The 20,303-nt window shown below is 38.2% G+C and overlaps 1 protein-coding gene, 1 long non-coding RNA gene and 1 pseudogene across 2 annotated transcripts; 2 read left to right on the top strand and 1 right to left on the bottom strand.

Annotated features, from left to right (window-relative positions):
* Positions 1 to 519: 519 nt before the first annotated feature.
* LOC116303207 (uncharacterized protein KIAA1958 homolog) lies at positions 520 to 1,972 on the bottom strand (annotated as a pseudogene).
* Positions 1,973 to 5,286: 3,314 nt separating this feature from the next.
* LOC116303208 (uncharacterized) lies at positions 5,287 to 17,933 on the top strand. The gene is made up of 3 exons (XR_004197930.2): positions 5,287 to 5,346; positions 12,041 to 12,112; positions 17,569 to 17,933. It is a non-coding gene; the product is annotated as an uncharacterized LOC116303208 (long non-coding RNA).
* LOC148904610 (uncharacterized) lies at positions 8,492 to 11,131 on the top strand. The gene is made up of 2 exons (XM_089024928.1): positions 8,492 to 9,967; positions 10,033 to 11,131. Exons 1-2 carry the CDS (start codon positions 8,492 to 8,494, stop codon positions 11,062 to 11,064), a joined length of 2,508 nt encoding a protein of 835 aa, XP_088881054.1. The 3' UTR covers positions 11,065 to 11,131.
* Positions 17,934 to 20,303: the final 2,370 nt, after the last annotated feature.

The following is a 20,303-nucleotide window of genomic DNA, read 5'->3' as shown; positions in this document are numbered from 1 at the left end:
GCTCTAATTAACCGAGTGCGAGGTCCGTACCGTAAGTTATGTAAGCTACGTTAGGCACTTGGGCCATAAAAAAAAGTTGGAAAAACGAGGAATCATAACTTAAACTATATAGAGATTACTTAATGGAAAATGCGCGCGTACGGCTTTTATGCACGAGTTGAGAAGTATCAGAAAACGAACGAGTGAGCGTAGCGAACGAGTGAGTTTTCTGATACGCATTAACGAGTGCATAAAAAACGTACAAGCATTTTCCATTCTGTAATTTATTTATCTCATAGATACTGAGATTTCAAAGATCAAAACTTCTAACAATAAAACTAATATAGTTGTTGGTCTACAGGCCAGGCGACCATATTGACTGATAAGCTTATTGACTAAAAACGAACAATCAAAAACTTGGGCACTACTGCACTAAAAAAAGGGTTTTAATAAATAAACTGAATTTAATTTTGTTTTATATTACATATAGTTTACAAATTCAAGTCAGAAAGTTTGACAATTGAAATAGATCTGGTCATTTTTTAAGACACAAAAACAGCATGCTTGTTTACAGAATGAAATATATAAATCTTGAAATATTTAAGTTAACTGACAATTTGAATAAAAAAATGCATACTGTGGCTACCTTAGTGATAGAAATTACTAATCATCAGAATCACTTTGAATTCTTATTCTTTTCCGCTGCTTTGGAGGGTTTTCGTAGAGCGGAGTAAGTGGTGGTGACTGATTTACAGCGTTTATTGTAACTGAAAATTGTCCTCCATGAATTACGGCGTTTGAAAACAATGCCATGCAGCTCGTTGTCCAGAGTTCATGACAGGAGAAACTTCTTGAACATTTGAAGTTGATGTGTTTGTACTTTGGGTGAATGGAGTGACACTAGTACACGTAGTACTAATATTTGTGAGCATATGGGACATTTCCATCTGCTGTCGTACTTAGATGACTGTAATTCTCAAGTACTTTTTAGGTTTTTATGCCCAGACAGTTGAGCAATTTGAGTTGGCGGCACGTTGTTTTCGCTTAGAGTTTGAATCATTGTTTTCCTAGCAATATGGTTGCGAAGCTTATCATTATTCAATCCTGCTTTTCTTGTCATTTCTTTCATGAGACTTCCAAGTTTATTGACGCCGACTGCATTGTTCTTGAACCAGAATTTATCAAGGGACTTTGATTTTATATTGTTGACAGCGATGTAAAATGGAGCATCTGGACTTCTCATCTTTTGAGGTCTTTTCATAGCAAAGGTTTTGTAGACTGCCACTGGATCCCTTTCGCTCCCATCAGCCGAAAACATTTTAGGTGGAAAGAGTCTCACATCGCGTGGGTTCATGCCAGTGCGTCTTTTGTTTTGGCGTTCGTTGAACTCCAAGTATTCAGTGCCGCTGTCATTTTTGCACAGTTTTACATCACCCCAGCGCATATTGTGGTGCTCTTCTACTCCTCTTAGGCCAAAACGAAGAGAGTTATTGAGCCAAACGGTATTCAAAATCGTTTCTGGACTTGATAAACCAAGCTGTCCTTTGTCGTATAATATCTTAATTTCGTCATCTGTAATGGCGACGGAAGCGTTAGGTTTGTTTCCCTTCCCTAGTTTCTTTAGCTGTTTCTGCTTGGAGGATAGTGTTTTTCGCGTTTTTTCAAACACAAGATCATTGATAATGCTGTTTGGATAGGACTTTGGTTTAAGATGTCTTTCAAAACTAGACAACATCCCTCGTAGCGACGACGGTTCGTACTCTTGGCCTTCTTTGGTTCGTACACACACGAAAAACTCACTGAGAAGTTCATTCAGCTCGGCAGGAGGAATGTCGGCTATCTCGCTGCGAGTTTCACCTTTAGTTTGAAGAAACTTGGTTAACAAGGAAACATCTCTTGTCGTCTTTTTCACAGTATTTGTATTTTCTTGTTCTTGAATAAACGACTCTACTGAATTGTCGAGTGACACAAATCTGGAGCTTTCTGAAGCCATTTTCGCTCAAGTTGCAAAGGCGCCAGTTTGTTGACACAGTGAGGCTTCGTCGATCTTGTTTCTGATTGTACGAACGGTATTTTTTCACTAGTGAAAAACATCGTTCGCCTTTCTCATTGGCTAAATTCAGCACACGAACGAGAATTTACTAAAGTAGATCTCCGTGTGTAAATCTCAGTATCTATGAGATAAAACTCGGTACGGAACGAGCAAACGAGGTTAATAAGATATTTATTATATGGTGTAAACACTCGTACAAGAGCCCCATTGGCGGATCCTGGATTTTTCAAAACGGGTTCCAGATTTTCCGCTTCTTTGCTTTTACTACATAAGTGCTCTTCGTTTGAATACAAATTATAAAACTTGTCTCACCTTATTTAATTTTATTATATAATTACCAATGAATTATCAGAAATATCTATCTTTCTCTATTTCGAAAAATTGATATTTTCACATCTGAAAATAACATGATATTTTCACGTGTGAAAATAACACCATTGCGATGGCTATTCAAAAATACGCTACGCTCACTCGTGAGAGATCTTTTCAACACTCGAAGAAGATAAAATTCGTATATACTCGTTTGACATACGGCCTCACGCAATTACGGAAAAACAAACTCGTGCAAATTAATTCCAAATTGAACTCGAAATCATCTTATTACTTATACTAATCAGTCAATCGTAAGAAAAACGGTGAAAAAAACAAAAACAAAAACGGGTGCAGCGGACCCCTTCGCACTACCCCTAGATCCGCCACTGAGCCCATACAATCACACGTGTGGGCTGATTCGGAGGCTGATTCGGGGGCTGATTCAAGTCAGGGCACGGCTAACTCAAAGATTGAACCCTGAAACAATCTCTGGCCTGTTCCAAGTCAGAGGGCATGGGTAACTCACAGAATGGATACTAAAACAAACCAGGGCGAGCTTAGTCAATTCAGTTTATGGAGGGAGCCACGTGGGAGAGGGAGGTTGGGACTAGAGAAACCAAGAAGATCTCTCGGATCAAGGGACGAGCATAACAAAGACTAACACAGGCAAAAATTGACTGCGAATAACTGTGAAATATGTGACTATAACTTGCTCTAAATAAGATACAAACTAAACTACGTACCTTATACGAATTAAGATGCTACACAATATCTTCGTTTTGAGCTGCCACGTCGTTCCACTTTCTGTACACCGCTCGACGACAACCAAACAACTTCAGCTGGAAGAACTGCACCTGTGTTTATAAAATGTACTTGTCAACATCTATAGAATAACATGATGTTACAACTCATTAGTACGCAGCCAGCATGCGTGAAAAGGCTAGTGAATAAACTCTACGGACGTCTATTATTGACCTCCTGTTCACACCATCAAAGTGTCGTAGTGCTACTTTGAACCATTTATCAATCTATTACTAGGGCATCACTACATCATATCAAGTTTTTTAAAAAAATTAGAAAATCGATCTAAATTATATCTATAATGGATATAACGAACAGAGTAGGCTGTGCAATTGATCACTTGGAGGGTTGAATACCAAATAGAATAACGAACCGAGACAAGAAATATTCATATTCCCACTAAAATTATTTGCCTTTTTGAAAGTACTGAAACTGTTTACGCCACACTTCTTCGCAGCTACTAAAAAGATAACAAGGTAAAACATGGTGTGTTTTTTGGTTTTGCAATGTTTTATCTTGCAAGCGATAAGAAATTAAAAATTCACCAATGTTTTGATAGCTTGGTAAACTCGTTGTAGATGTTTTCCCTTTTTTAATTGAAAGACGGAAGTACAGGTCACCAATTCTGGTTATTTGAAAATTGCCTGGTCCATCTGGCCAATCGTCACAGCTTGATATTGATTCAGGAGCTGAATAGCCTATTTAAAACAAAATTTCAATGCAAATTAAGATTGGTCTGGTTTTTGGTTTTGTGTTCTTGGAAATGGTCAGAAATTAAAAACTCACCAATGTTCCAATCGCACCAATGTAGATTACTTGAAAGAACTACAGGTTAATTGAAAAGTGCCTGGTCCAGCTGGTAAAATGGTCACCAGTTCGATATCGATTCAGGAGCTGTACGGCCTATTTAAAGGAAATTTCAATGCAATCGAGTGGTCTTTGATGTGGATGGGAAATAACGTGGTTTTTTTTTTTAATTTCATGAAAATTCCTTGCACTTTACATAAACATTTACTGAGTTTTTTTAAAATGGGTATTATTAAGTGGTAATTAAACTTTGTGCCGGGCAATTTTGGTCTGAAATCAAATTAAATTGTGATTAACAAATTGTACCTCCCCTACGCGGTTGTGCAATTTCGTAATCACTCGTTTGATTTCAGACCAGTTTTCACTCCACTCAGTTCAATTAACATTATTTATCATCGTGTAGTTTTAACTGCAAATGGCACATTCAGTACATGACAGCTTGCTTCGTTAAATGCACCGCAGATGAACTCAGTTTGAACATTAGAGGGGCACTTGGATGAAAACGTCCCAATTTTTGAAATTCCGAATAATTGAAGAATTTGAGGATAATATGACTCAATTATGACTATACAAACCAGATTAGATAAAATTGTTGCCTGGGCGAAGCCACTTGCAGCTGAAAATTTTTAAGGTTGAGTAAACGACGTCATTTACTCACAACTTAGATGCTGCTCGTCAACTATTGGGGCCATATAGATAAGTTTAACCAAGTTTCAAGGCATTTCCAATTTTTATCCATTTTCATCCAAGTGCCGCTTTATATATTTTGTCTTTTTGCTTGGCTTTTGCTCAGCTGATTCTAGCACATTTTTTATTTTTTATTTTTTGCCCAGCTCGTAAAAATAGAAACTAACGAAAAACATTAGATTAGATGTGGTGTATTAATACAAACGTTATAAAAAAAATCCTATGCTTTTGAACACAGGACGTTCAGTCAATCTAAGCTCTGCGTCGAAAAACAAATACGAGCAATACAGGCTTTACCACAGTCAAACAAGAAATACCCCCAAGGCACTATGTCATCTATGGCAGGTGAACACACCTGAACACAAGGCTTGGGTTTATCGACTAAATATGCTATAATGATGCCCTGGTTAAGGATTGATAAGTGGTTTAAAGAAGCACGATTACACGTAGTCAAAATAAATAATTGGTCTTTCATATCTGAACAGCAGGTCATGAATAGACGCTCGTATTTTAGCCTTTTCTTAATGACTGCGTACTAATGAGTTGTAACAGCTGGTTATTCTGTAGAGAGTGACAAGTACATTTTATAAACACAGGTACAGTTCTTGCAGCTGCAGTTGTTTGGTAGTCGAGCGGTGTGTAGAAAAGCGAAACTCGGCGTGGTAGCTCAAAACGAAGATTTTGTGTAGCACATAAATTTGTATAAGGTATGTAGTTTAGTTTGTATCTTGTTATTATTTGTTTAACAGTTTGTTTTTAATTTGGTATTTATTAGCATATGGTAATATTTTTTCCCAACTTATAAAAGCTCTAAATTGTCGTAAGATATAGTTATGATTTTTGGTACCTCTGTCAGTTTTTCTTTTCTTTTTTGCCTGTGTTAGTTTAAATTTGTTAAAACCTTGAAAATTCAAATACTTTTGTTATCGTTTTTGATAGTTTGTTCGTTGTTGTTGTCGTTGTTGTTGTTTTGCCTTATAGTCTTATAGTCCCCCAACCCTTAGCGCTAAAACAAAAACTGTATATTCTAATTCAATCTGTGAGATTAACTTAGCTGTGCCCTGCCTTTGGTAAGGCCATGGAGGTTGTTTCAGGAGTAGCCGTGCCCTGACTTAGATTAGCAAAGAGTTCTTCTTATGCAAAAAAGTATGTGTTCGACAAATGGAAATACGATTTGATTCAAGTTTCGAAGATATATAAACTTACCGTTCTTTTCGATTTGACTTGCTTTATTTGCGTTGGTATGTTTGTTTTTCCTATTGACCAATCAGATTTCGTTGCTATATCATTTTCAACAGCCAATGAAATTCGATAGAATTTCAGGGTTGCCCAGAACCTACCCTTTTCGTTATGAAAAGGCTCTGGGTACAAGAATGAGCTGAACTCTCGTCATCACAAGTTTTTTTTTCCAGTTTCTCTGGTTTTATACTTACCGGCGTAAAACTTAATATTAAACATACTAAATTCCAATTCAATCTGGGAATTAGTTGTGCCCTGGTTTTACGGTGTGACTGCACCAAAAAGGCCACCCAGACACATTTTCATACAAATTAACCAATCATGATTGGGTATTTTGACAAAAGAATCTGCACAAAACAGAACATTATGCTGACAGCATAATGACATTTATGTCGAAACATTATACTGTTGTAAGATCCGGTAATCCAACTAGATGAATCCGCATATCTCAAGTCGACCAATAGGATATGATTACTGTTATTACGTAGCAGTACTTAAGGCGCGCCTTACTACCACGAGGCCTCTTTCCTATTATTCTCGCAGTCGAGCAAGTTCACTGTAAAATTATCAGGCAAGTTATTTTACTTTTACACCCTAACTGTATTATGGCTGACAAGCGCATTCTTATTCTGGGACATTCCTTTATTCGTCGTCTCCACGACTTCATCGAACGTAATTCCGATCTTACCCCTTATTTTCACTGCGAGAATAATGTAATTGTAAGGTGGCACGGTGTTGGGGGCAGAACTCTCAAAAAACTTGTCCATTATGACCTACATGTTGTAAAGTCTTTTCGACCCCACATTGTTATCTTACAAATTGGAACAAACGACCTAACCCGTGCCAATCTTACCCCTGTTCTAGTGGGTTCTAGTATTGAGGATCTAGTTCGTTTGTTACATGACCAATATGGGGTTGAGCGCGTTTGTGTTTGCCAAACACTCTATAGGGAGGCGTCAGCAGCTTTTAACCAAAATGTCGATATCTTAACCCGCTATCTACGCGTAGTTTTGGAGCCAATTCCTTATGCAATTTATTGGGGTCATAGAGGTTTCTGGCATACAAAGGCTAATTTCTACGCATACGATGGTGTTCATCTAAATAGCTGCGGACAGCGCAAATTTTATCGCAGTTTGAGAGGGGCAATTCTTAAAAGCCTTCGTTCGTTCCATGCTTGTAATTGAGTGATCTCTTGTCACTATTTTTATTTTATCTGTTACGCTTTGAGTGCAGTCTTGTTGGCTAGCTAAAAATGTTAGACCGGGACCACACCCCTCCTTATCTTGACAGCGGTGTGGCATGTCAAGATTAGAATTACATGCGGTGTGGCATGTGGGCTTTTTAGTTTCTCGGTCTACAAGTTGCACAATACGTGCTTTGTTGTTTATGCTTAGCCTAACTGTGGGTGTTCAGAAACCATTTTGAGTGTACAATCCCTTGATCGCCGTCTTACGGTGTGTCCATTGCACTCGGTTTTCTATTCTGCCCCTTTTTCTAATTTATACTGTCACTCGGCGTACAGATGCTTTTAATATCGTATTACATACATTACGGCTTTGTCGGGTTTTTTAGATAATGCTGGACGGCGTTTGGCTCGCTTTCTGTATTCGCTTTTACGCGTTGCCCTTCTCTTTTGTATGTTTTACTTTTCGCAAAAGCACAAGCGCTTAATTTATCGAGTTCGTGTTTTTGCGAGATAGTTTATGTATTTACACTTTTATCGTGCACTTTGTTAAGTTATGCCTCCCACCAAGCGAGCGACTCGACGCACGAGGCCATCGAGAGCTGATGCAATAGAAGAGCCAGCGCGTGATGTTCCTAGTAATCGGCCTGCAGGGCCCCTCACCTTGGACCTGGCTGCCCTGACTGCCTCTTTATCGACAGCGGTCACCAATGCTGTTCAGGCAGCCATGTCGCAACCACGAGTTGGACAGGAACAGGGTCTCGTCCCCTCAATTGTAGAGGACGAGGTCGCTGATATTCGCACGAATAATGAGACACCAGGTATATCAACGAGGTCTGATCCGCGGCCATCCCAAGTCTTTACTAGTGCTGCAGTGACTCTGGGCTCGCGCGTAACTTCTAAGATTAAATCCAAAATTTGGGCTAACGAGTATGTCGATTTTGGCGCCCTTCTTAATAACTCCCCTACACCCGAAAAATATTCGCTTTCAGTAGGGAAACCCTCCGAAAATTCACGCGATCCACAAATTACGCTGGAGCCCAGTCACCAGCCCAAGAAAGTTACTAGTATTGACTTATGGCTGACGGCTTTCCACACTTTTGTAGCCATTTTCTGTGAAAAATTTTCGGACCAAACCGCGCCATTAATGAAATACTGTGAGACTATTAGGGATATAGCTCACAAGTCGGGTGATTGGTCGTTTTACGACGAGCAGTTTCGCTATCTCCGACAGTCTGCCCCCGACTCCTTTCCTTGGGACCAAATCCATTGGGAGCTATGGCTTGGGGCGGTCACAAATTTTCGGAAACCCCAACAAGGCGCCGAGAAAGGGCCGGCTCAGCGAAATCGTTTTCGCAATACCAACCCCCCTTTCCCCAAGGGAACGTGTTGAGCATTTCAGAGCGGAAAATTTTGTAAAGGGTGTCAGTATGAGCACGTTTGTTGCAGATGCGGTGGAAAACACTCCGCCAGCAATTGTACCAACGACAAACGTTCTCCTTCACACCCAGCCAGTAACACCAATAAAGGTGGCAAGGCTTGAAAATCTCTTGGACGGATATCCACGACCTTTAAAGTTTTACTTGTGCAACGGTTTTCGTTTCGGTTTTCGTATTAATTTTCTGGGTAAACGCTTATCTTTCATCTCACCGAATCTCAAGAGCGCTCTTGAGCAACCGGAAGTCACCTTATCTAAGTTGCGTAAGGAATGCGAAGCCGGCAGAATTGTTGGGCCTTTTTCGGTGCCTCCATTCTCTAATTTTCGGACTTCGCCCCTTGGTGTAGTTCCCAAGAAAGTTCCTGGGGAATTTCGTTTAATACACCATTTATCATATCCTAAAGGCTCTTCAGTTAATGATTTTATTCCCGAATTTTATTCCTCGGTACAATATGCTTCAATAGGTCAGGCAATTTCTGCCATTAAACGTGTGGGGGCAGGCTGTTTTATGGCGAAAACTGATATTAAGTCAGCTTTTCGGATTATTCCAATTCATCCTACTGACTATCCTTTGCTGGGGCTCAAGTGGGATGGAATGTATTATTTTGACAAATGTCTACCTATGGGCTGCTCTTCTTCATGTGCCATTTTTGAAGCTTTCAGTACATCTCTAGAATGGCTCTCGTTGACACGTCTCGGTGCGTCGGCTGTGTTACATGTTTTAGACGATTTCTTACTCATTGCACCTACCGAGGATAGGTGTCGTACAGATCTCAATAATTTCATGGGCATGTGCGATTACCTTGGAGTCCCATTAGCTCCAGAGAAAACGGTGGGCCCTGAGACAGCTCTACAATTCACGGGTATTACTTTAGATTCTGTCAAAGGCGAGACCCGATTACCTGATGATAAGCTTCAAAAATGTCACACTCTTCTTCGTTCGTTTTATAAAAAGCGGTCAGTCACGCTAAGTGAATTACAATCCTTACTAGGCCTTTTAAATTTTACTTGCTCTGTGATCGTTCCAGGTCGCGCTTTCCTGCGCCGCATGATTGATCTTACCAAGGGTCGCCTTAATCCCTATCATCATATTCGTTTAACTCAGGAAGTCAAAAAAGATATTATAACGTGGTGTCAATTTCTAGACGCCTACGACGGCAAATCGTTTTTTCTGGGGGGAAAATGGGAGACGTCTTCTACCCTCGAACTATACACAGATGCCGCGGCATCACTTGGTTACGGGGCTATCTTTGGTAAGCATTGGTTTTGCGGCGCTTGGCCGGCTTCTTGGAAATCCTTTAACATCGCATTTCTAGAATTTTTTCCTATTGTTATTGCCATACATATCTGGGGGTCAAATATGGCTAATAAGTGTGTTACGTTTTTCACTGACAACGCAGCAGTGGTTGAAATCACTAATCGACAGACCTCAAAAGATAAGATCATTATGATGTTGACACGTGACTTCGTATTAAGTTGTTTACGCCATAATATCTTATTTCGAGCACAACATGTGCCAGGTTTAAGTAATAGTCGTGCCGATTTAATTTCCCGCTTACAGGTAGACAAATTCAAACAGCTCATGCCCGACGCGGACGAGTGCGCTACGGCGATACCCGCGAACCTTCTGCCGGAGAGTTGGTCTCTAACTTAGGTGTTCTCTTACGCTCGGCTTTGTCTGAGGGCTCTCGTGCTTCTTATCGGCGAGCTTGGTCGGTTTTTAGTACTTTTCACCAGAGATTCTACGGATCTCCTCAACCAAATTTACCTCTAAAGCCCGATGTAATAGCTTTGTTTATTTCATACCTTTCGGCTAAGAAATTGGCTTGTTCCACTATTTCATCATATTTATCCGCGATCGGATATTTACACAAGCTGCAAGGGCTTCAAGATCCGACAAGAGCATTTTTAATTCAAAAGCTCGTGACAGCTTTAAATCGTCGGCGTCCGTTTGATGTACGGTTGCCAATCACTCGCCCACTGCTCCACGACTTAGTACAGGCCCTCAGACATACCAACTCTTCTGCATTTCAAAGAGTCCTCTATTCTGCTATGTTTTTGCTAGCCTTTTACGGGTTTTTCCGTGTAGGAGAGTTAGCTGCCAAGAGTGCACAGTCTAGAGACACGGTTGTTCAATTTAATGCTTTATCTTTCCTGATGACCCAAGGTAACCTCCACTCAGCTAAGATTACCATCATTGATTACAAACATAACACGAGGCGCCGGCCTTTTGACGTGTTAATCGATCGTGAAGATTCCCAGCCATTCTGTCCCGTCAAATCTCTCTCACAATATTGTCATCTTAGAGGAGGGCTGGCGGGGCCACTTTTTTGCCATCAAGATGGAAGTCCAGTTACGGTGTCACAGTTTAACACCGATCTTAAAAGGTGTTTGATATTCTGTGGCCTCGACCCAGAGCGGTACAAGAGCCACAGCTTTCGCATCGGCGCCGCTTGCCACGCTGCTGACAATGGCTTCTCTGATGCCCAAATACGTACTCTGGGCCGCTGGAAATCCGACGCTTTTAAAATTTATCTTAGGTCACCTACTGCTCAGGCCAATTGAATTTCAAACATGTTCACGCGTCCGCTTGATGACACAGGTAGGGTCAGTCAGGGGCTGCTTATCTGTGTTATCGCCACCGGATATATCGTGTTACATATGTTATATTTAAGTAGAGTATTTGGCACGCAATTAACGCACACGATAAATCTCTGGCTCTTGAAGTTGGTTAGACATGGGCTACTTCTTCAAGGGTCAATCTCTTGTACAATTTAATGGGTCAGTCAAGGGCTGTTTATCTGTTTTTTTATCTGAATCGGATATTTCGTGTTATATATACTATATCATATTTAGGTAGATTGCTTTAGCAGGCAAGGAACGCATACGCTAAATCTCTGGCTCGTGAAGTTGGTTAGACAGGGGCTACTTCTTCACAGGTCAATCTCTGGTCCAGTTATATGGTTTAATTTTAACTCTCTCTTTCCTTGTCCGCACCTTGCATCGCGCCTTGGTGGGGCCGCCACAGTATGTGGCTTGTGGCGTGTTTATTCTCGCCCCACCTTTGCCGAAGACATAGCTTCTTTGGGTTTTGGTATTTTGTACGATTATAGAGGTTTATTGATTATTAAACTTGCCACTAGCGTGGCCAAAATTATTCCAAAACCAATGTCTCCTGTCTTCTCTTTCGCAAACTAGTGCGTCGCGATGCAAGGCTTGGACGGTAGTTAACTTTAGTCTAAATACATTTATAGAATGTTTCGACATAAATTTTAATATTTTTTCCTTCGAAAAAAGGCATATATTTTACTTATGTATGCCGTATGCAAGGATGATCAGGAGTGAACAAGAAACAGCAGTTTAACTACTCCAGATCTAGAATTCGTCACCATCCTGTTATTCAGTGTTATAATTGTGATTCGTTTGTTTGTTTGTTGGTTTTTGTTTTGTTTTGTTCTTGTTTGGGTGGTCGTGGCTGATGAAGTCTAACCGTAATCAGCTCCGAGACGAAAAGATTTTTAAAAGATAATTTCTTATATAGCAATGAAGATGCTACGTTGGTTATTGATAACAATCCTATGGTCACGTGTCTCCCAGTTGAATGGACTCAAACGTAAGTAAGCATATACAACCTCATTCTCCCTCGCAGCCGTCTTAGTGTCGTTCCATTCCCCTACGGTCCACTTTTCTCTCTGGACTGTAGGGGGATGGAACGAGACTAAAACGGCTGCGAAGGCATTATCATTCCGAGATCCTCCTCGGTTGTCGTTCCTCCCCGTCAGAGGCTCTGGGAAACTCTACAACCGAAAGCAAGGAATATTGCGACCACGTCCTCACTGCGCATGCCTGAACTCTTTCTAAGACAAGCCAAGACAAGCATGGACAAGCCGTTGTTTTTCTTAAAAGCCAATAAAATTGCGAGAATTTGTAGGGTTTTCCAGAGACTCTGACGGGGAGGAACGACAACCGACATCTACTTGAAATCAGATGTTTTGCAAGATAACGATAGTAATACCATAGAAAATAGTATTAATTTTCAGATTGTCCGATTAGTAACGCTCAAACTGTCTTCCCATGAGCTTCTTCCTTTCTCGTGGATTTTTGTATTCATCATTAAATAGCTTGGAATTCACTGGCCCTCCAAATTCAGACCTATAAATGTTTAGTATATTGTTTTTATTTTATTCTTGTTTGTGGCGTTGATACTCAGTTCTATGTTTTGGTTCAAGCGAGTAGTATAACTGGTTCCCTTCACGCTCTAGGATGACAGTTTTGAAAGGGAGTATAATTCCCTGACTGACGATTAAAACTGTCATGTCCTGAGCCACTTCTTTTCTCGTGACTATGTTTGCTGTGCTCTGTATTCATTAGCCTGCTTTTATTGTATTACGTCATTTTGTGCACAATGGGAATTAATTAGCAGCTCGGTTCAGCTAACTCTAGTTTTGTGCCAGATCACCAAGCGTAAACACAATCGAGTCTGGAAAGCAGGCTATGTATTCATTGTTCGGTTAGATTAAAATTCACTCTAGATTAGTTCAAATCAATACTGAATGTTTACTTTATTTATGTCTATTTTCTCCGTCCAGTGTTATCCACGCATCAGTCCCGGTTGTTTGATGTCAGTGATTAGCCATCGCACAGAATTGATTGACACATCCGGGAAATTAGAGAATAAATTACTAGATTCCACTTTCCAAATATCAATCTTCCTCTCACGGCCAAAGTCATAATATTGAAAGTTTCATAGGAATATAGGAATATTAGAGAATGACAACCATACAATATAAGCTTACCATTTATTTTGGTGATTCAATTTGCCAACATGCGATTTTTTGTGGGTCAATTTCAGTTTTCGTAGTGTTTATATGTATGGAAATTTATCATTTCTAAACTTTGTTCGGGTCCTGCTGGTCGTCGTGAAGAAAATCATTCAAAGTAACAACTGAAATTGGTTTCCCAAGCATTACTTAATTGCTTCCAAAATCCAGCTCTCTTTGAGGGCTGAAAGCAAGTAGCGATTTTTCAGGAGTTTTACCTTTGACCCAACAAGCAAGACAGTCCAAAATGACGAATTTCCAGAAATTTTTTGATATAAGAAATCATCCTTCTACCGCCATTTGTATAGCCCTAGAAACCTGGCCTCTATATTGCTCAATATCCATAATTTCGTCTCCAGATCACCCTTTAAAATGGACAAATTTGTTCGCGAACTCAGCATATATTTTGGTACTGGTTCGATACGCTATCCGAGTGGAGACTGGTACCTACATTGAAGAAAATGCCCTCGAATTTTGTTTTAAAAAATATTCTTAATCGTTTTTTCCAACTTCTTTCAAATTCTTTTAATAGTATGAAGATATTGCAGTGTGTCTTTAAAAAAGTGCTTTCCCATTCTTCACATAATCTCTCTCATTTGAAAATGACCAGAGTTGATGGGCAATAGACCCTTTTCGAGTTCCAAAATACCGCTGTGTTTCCTGATTACAGACTCATTTACTCAGGCTTAGCCTCGTATCAGTGTCTAATTACTCGCAAATACCAATGGTAAAGTAAAGAATGCACAACTTCAACAATACGAACACTTTGAAACTTGATGGATCTTGACTGGAACACGTGAATATTCTTCACAAAATCAAGGCTAAGCCTAAGTAAATAAGTCTGTAATCAAGAAACACAGCGGTAATTTGGAACTCGAAAAGGGTCTATTCTGTGCGATGCTCAGACTCCCCTTGTACAGCAGAGCCTTACTCCCAAATAATTTGTTTTAGTTTTGGGTTTCCAAGCATTACCAATCAGCGATCGACAAGGATGTAAGATGCGATTTTTCCGAAAACTCAGCTAAACTCGGTTTAAGTTTAAAAAGCAAATAAAATGAGCAACATCAGTACGGAATAGAATAGAAAAATATTATAAAACCTAACAAAAATGTATGTGTAGCTCCTTAAAGGTAGATAAACCTGATGTTCTTTTTCAGTTCTCAAAAGCAACAAACTGATTCCCACAGAAACTGCTTTTTAAAATTCAGTTAATTTGAATCCTATCAAATGAGAATCCATACTTTACAACTCACTTACCACTGGGGTCTTTCATTTACCCGAAAAAACCGGAAATTCCATTTGGAAAAACCGAACAATTTTACCATTAGCAAACGAATTTCAACCGAATCGGTCCATTATCAAGAAAGTATTATATTTCAGTAGAAATTTCCATACAGTTTGTACTATATTCTAAAGTGTTCTTGCTTGCAATATATTATATATAATTTCTTCCCAAACACAAACACTGATAACAAGGGGGAAATGATTGATCGTTTCATTCCTTTGGACTTTAGACTGTCAAGGAAAAAAGATATGATTTAAGGTAACTGGCTTTTTTTGAAAAAAAATTAATGCTGATTACAAATATGAAAAAAATGGGTTGACACAAACTCGTTTTCGAGATAATCAGCAAGTAATGGTTGACTACGGGAGAGTTTTTGAATCAAAAATTGCGCCACCAGAAATTATCAGAAATAATTAAATTAAAACTAATAAGATAATAGTTATTTGCAAACTTTATAATTGCACAAATGCGGGCTAGTGAATATCTTTCTCCTGCAATACTACATGGACATTTTTAACAAAAGGACAAAGAAATACATACAATACTCATTGATGTTCAGAACGCGTATGGTCCTTCGATAAAATGTTGAAGGTTTTTCAGCGGTTTTGGTGCTCGCGCTTATCGTGGCATGCGGGGCTCAAACCGAACGTTCAAAAGTAGGCAGTCGCCTCAACGTGGCCCATCATCAGGGTAAAATGAAGCACTGACATAAACGCGACGAAAAAACTCACTGTGGAAATATATGAGAGTTAGTTAACATATTAGTCACTTCACTTCAAACCTGGATTCGATCTACTCCGCAGACGTTGCTCTGTTTTTTCCCGCCTTGCAAAAAGCGAATCAACCGACCACAAGTGTATGCAATGCCTTTTAGTCCGCCATATTGCCCTCGATTATATGTTGACGCTATTTTTGGCTTGCGGCCTGCTACCGAAAGCTGCGACATTATGATTAAACTTGCTTCTTTAACTATTAATGTTTTCAATAACTGAGCTTTTTGATACATGGCCCATCATCAGGGTAAAATGAAGTACTGACCTAATCGTTACAAACGACTATGACTGTGAATATTGTAAGTATATCGACCCTCCCCCTACATTTTAAGGTGTTTCACACAGTTGTGACAAACGTCCCACGTTTGAATGAAAAAACTGTCTATTGCCATGCTTCGGGAGTAAATCAGAAAGCGGACAAGCGAGATCAGACCGCGCATGGTGCGAAAGAATTTGGTGTTATGATCATTAGCAAACAATAGAATTCGCAGAGCATCAAATCGTTGGGAAACGATCAATGTTTTCTGTATTATTCGTTCGCTTTAGATCGCTTTAAATGAGTTCAATAGTCTTGCAATTTTATGTTAGTTTAAAGTTCTAATTTGTATCCTGAAAAGATATAACTAGCTAAAAACTAGTGTGAGCTGCGTCGGTGTTTCTAATGAAACAGTAATGATGAAAAGGTAAATTATACACCGTGAAAAGATGAAAAAACTTACTGACGTTTCGGACGCTAGTCCTTCGTCGGAGTAAAAGAAAAAAAAGTGGTAGAAAGGAGTGAATATATGATAGAATAAGACAAAAGAAACCAATGAGAGCAAGGTAGGCAAGGAAACAAAAACAAACAATCAAAAGATAAAAGAAAAGGTTAGTTGAAAATAAAGCGTTCATTAATCCCGTTGGGACTAAGAGTGCCCAATAGGTGAATAAGCCGCATTTCTTTGGTCTTGCGACAATCATTGTTGTTTTTTCATCTTTTCACGGTGTATAATTTGTATCCTGACGTAGTTTTGAGATTATCAGCGAATTTTAGAATAATGGAAGATCTAGTAAGATTGACTAGAAAACTGCAATGAAAAGTGCGCATCAAATGTTTACCCCGTCTTATGCACTATAAGTTTTCACAAAATCGCATAAGTCGAATACCCTCGAAATGTTCCTTTTAAAACTAGATACAGAGTAAAACTAAATGAGCAATGACTTTTGTGAATATATAGCTCTGAAATATAATTTCGGCCGTATCAAATCCATTGTTTAGTTTTGAGGTAAATTATGCACTATATTTAAATAATCTCAAATATCTCATAATTAGCTAGATAGATTTTTCCAAAAATCCCTACAAATGGAGGCATCTAGTATATAATTATGTGGTACGAAGCATTTTAGTGTTGAACGCTCTGCAAGGCTAAAATTGCTCTCTAAACGAAAACAAATATATCATCATAATCACGTGTTATGACGTCCGATCTCATTAAAAATTGCATCAAACATTAATTCAATCTTTATGTGACTTATGTGCAAAAAAGATTTGCAATCGGATAAAAGACGTTTATGCACTAGCGTTCCAAACGTGGAAGGTAGCGGTCAAGCGTGAGGGGGTCCAGCCACCTTAAACACCTTTGGTATTGTGTAATTATAATTATGAAAATGGCTTTTTTTAAAGTACTAAACAAAGTGCAATACACCAGTGCATGCCGCTGTTTTTGAAGACTACAGACTCTTTTGCACAGGCTTAGTCTCGTTTATAAGTCAGCTATTCACAGATACAATTAAAATAGACCTTATTCCTGGTGTGAGAATGTTTTCCTAATTCAGCGTGACGAACTTCCAGGGGATTCATTTTCTTTTGTTTTTACTCTTTGAAAAATTCATGAGTATCCCAAAGGATACGCAAGGAATAATGATGATATCCCGACGATTTTCAAAACAATAGCTCTTCATTCCCCCAGAGGTTTGTCACGCTGAATTGAGAAAACATTGTCACACCACGAATAAGGTCTATTTCGTTAGATTTCAAAACATTGGCATTGTTCAAGCTGCACAGTCTTTACATTAAAATTGACATTTGTAAATGATTTACTCTTAAGTGAGGCTAAGCCTGCGGAGATGAGTCTTCAGTCTTAAAACACAGCGTATTTACGGAATGAGAAAAGGGACTATATCTTTTGTTTTTGCTTTAAAATGGTAACAGTTCAAGGTATTCGTCTAACTGGAGGGTGGACACCTAATCAAGGATACATAGAAGTAAAAATTGAAGGTCGCTGGGGCAAGATTTGTGCTAAATCCTGGAGCGTTAAAGAATCAAGAATAGCATGTAATATGCTCGGCATGACTGGTAAAGCAAGTCCATGGTCTCCCCCGTTGATAGCAAACCTGGAAGTAATCCTGTCTCTAAAGGAGTGTCACGGCAATGAATCTTCGCTTGCAGACTGTCAACCCCAAGATCTACGATTTCGGCAAATTCCACATATAAAATCTTTTCTTCATTTGCTAAACCGTAAATTTATTTGTACTTCGTTAGAAAAATGTAAACAAATATTTCATCTAAAGGAATACTGCTCTACGTTTTTAATAAGAGGAGTTTCATGTGGAAATCCTACAGGTAAAATCATCTTTTCATGTTTTCATGTGGTTATTTGGTTTGGTTTGGTTTGGTTTGGTTTGGTTTGGTTTGGTTTGGTTTGGTTTGGTTTGGTTTGGTTTGGTTTGGTTTGGTTTGGTTTGGTTTGGTTTGGTTTGGTTTGGTTTGGTTTGGTTTGGTTTGGTTTGGTTTGGTTTGGTTTGATTTGGTATATTTATTTTTTGTTATATTGGCGCAGTTTTTTTTAGAAATGGATTTAAAGTTCATCACAAGATGCTATTCCACACATCTGCCCAACCTTCTCCGACAATTAATCAAGCACCAACAAAGGTAAAGACTTTATATATATATATATATATATATATATATATATATATATATATTTATTTATCAAACTCATGAATAATGCATGAGGAAAACACAACAGAAATCACGACCGTGAAGAGTGTTGTAAATCTGATACAAAACTGTGTTCATTTGCATAAACTTTAAGTTGGATTTTCTTGGCCAAATTCACTTTAATTTTGAAAATTTTAGTGCAACACAAAGGAACTAACCTAGACGTTTGATAGGTCATATACAGTATTCGTGTCCGTGTTGTATCAGATATACAATCACTCGGCTACGCCTCGTGGTTGTATATCTTATACAACATGGCCACTCATACTGTATATATTACATATTGATATATGCATAAACTTTGACCCTTTTATATGTAATATATACAAGTATATCAAAAGTATATTTTTCAGAAAGCCATAGTGATAGGCAACTCGAAAAATATCAGCGATGATATCTCATAAATTTTTATATATCTTTGATATAGTATACTTGTATATATGTACGAAGAAGGTTCTTTTTTTTTTTTTTTTTTTTTGTATATGGCTGTATATATTATATACACTTGATTGCAGAAAGATTGTAGTATACATTTATGCAAATGTCTAATAAGAAGCAAGGTATCAAATGAGATGCAAAACTTAAGGTAGTTCCGGATCCGGTATCTATTTCGCGCATCTCGTTTTTTAACCTTTAATTGCGCTGTTTTGAAAATTGATTTAAATAATGTCAGAGGTTGAATCCTTTTCTATAACTTAACAAAATATTTCGCTAATTCATGGAACTTTTGAGGCAAAAATGAAATGTTTTCAAAACATGCTTAGATTGTCATTGCCTGACTTGATCACTCTTTTGATTCAAAACAACACAACAAACAACAAACAACAATAGTTTATTTGCACTCAAGGAGGAAAGAATTACATGAAACATAAATTTAAAATTGCAAAAACACGAGCACAGCTACCTAAATAGCTAAAAAGCTAATCGAGTTAGAAAAAAGTAACAAGGATAAATAGCAAACTAAAAAAGCAGAAAATACAAATTTCATACACAAAAAATACACATGAGAAAATATACGCACTCACATGCACACAAGAGAATACGTCAATATACTAGATTAACATTCATCGAGAAAAGAATTGATCAGATGTTCTTTTGAAGCAGCCACGCCTACTAGATTTTGAATTATCAGGAATGGAATTCCAGACCTTCGCCCCTACATAGCGAATATTGAATTTGCCATAGTTTGTTCTAATTTTATGAAAGGAGTAAGTGTTTTTACTTGCTAGTCTGGTGTTCTATTGATGTACTCTTTTTATGCTAATAAAAAAACCATTAAAAAGACGAGTTAAACTATTAGTATGAAAATCGTACATAAATAAAGCGTTATGAATAAAAATTAGGTCAACAAATTTTATTATATTTAGCTTAGAGAAAAGGGGAGATGAATGAGAGTTATACTCAGAAAAAGTTATGATCCTAGTAATCTTTTTTTGTAGAGAAATAAGAGGTTTCAGATTAGTTAAATAAGTATTTCCCCAAGAAGTAATACCATTTGTTAACTGAACGGATAAATTAAAGTATAACACAGTTGTATTAAAATAGATGTATTTACATGACGTATTTTCGAGATGACACCAATAGAACGTCTAATTTTATGTGATATGTGTTGAACATGAGATTTCCAATTAAGACTAGAATCAATAAAAATACCAAGGTATTTAATACAATCAAGTTGCTTGATTTCTAAATTATTGATAGGTGAAAACTGGGTTGCATTTTGAGGAGAATGGAAAATAATGAAGTTAGTTTTTTTGATATTTAAAGAAAGCCTCTTGGCAGTGAGCCAGGCAAAGATGAAGCCAAGATTTTCATTAATTAAAGATCCCAGACTCAAAAGACTTTTATTCGAGCAAAATAAATTGGTATTATCTGCAAAAATATGAAAGTCAAAGAATGTGCAGCAATTATGAAAGTCATTAATGTACAAAAGAAAAAGAAGAGGG

Source organism: Actinia tenebrosa, unplaced genomic scaffold (assembly GCF_029948245.1).
Source record: "Actinia tenebrosa isolate PJP-AT-01 unplaced genomic scaffold, QUT_ActTen_1.0 PGA_scaffold9__36_contigs__length_13948895, whole genome shotgun sequence".
NCBI lineage: Eukaryota > Metazoa > Cnidaria > Anthozoa > Actiniaria > Actiniidae > Actinia > Actinia tenebrosa.
Note: the sequence above shows the minus strand (reverse complement) of the source record. Positions and strands in the feature narration are given on the sequence as shown.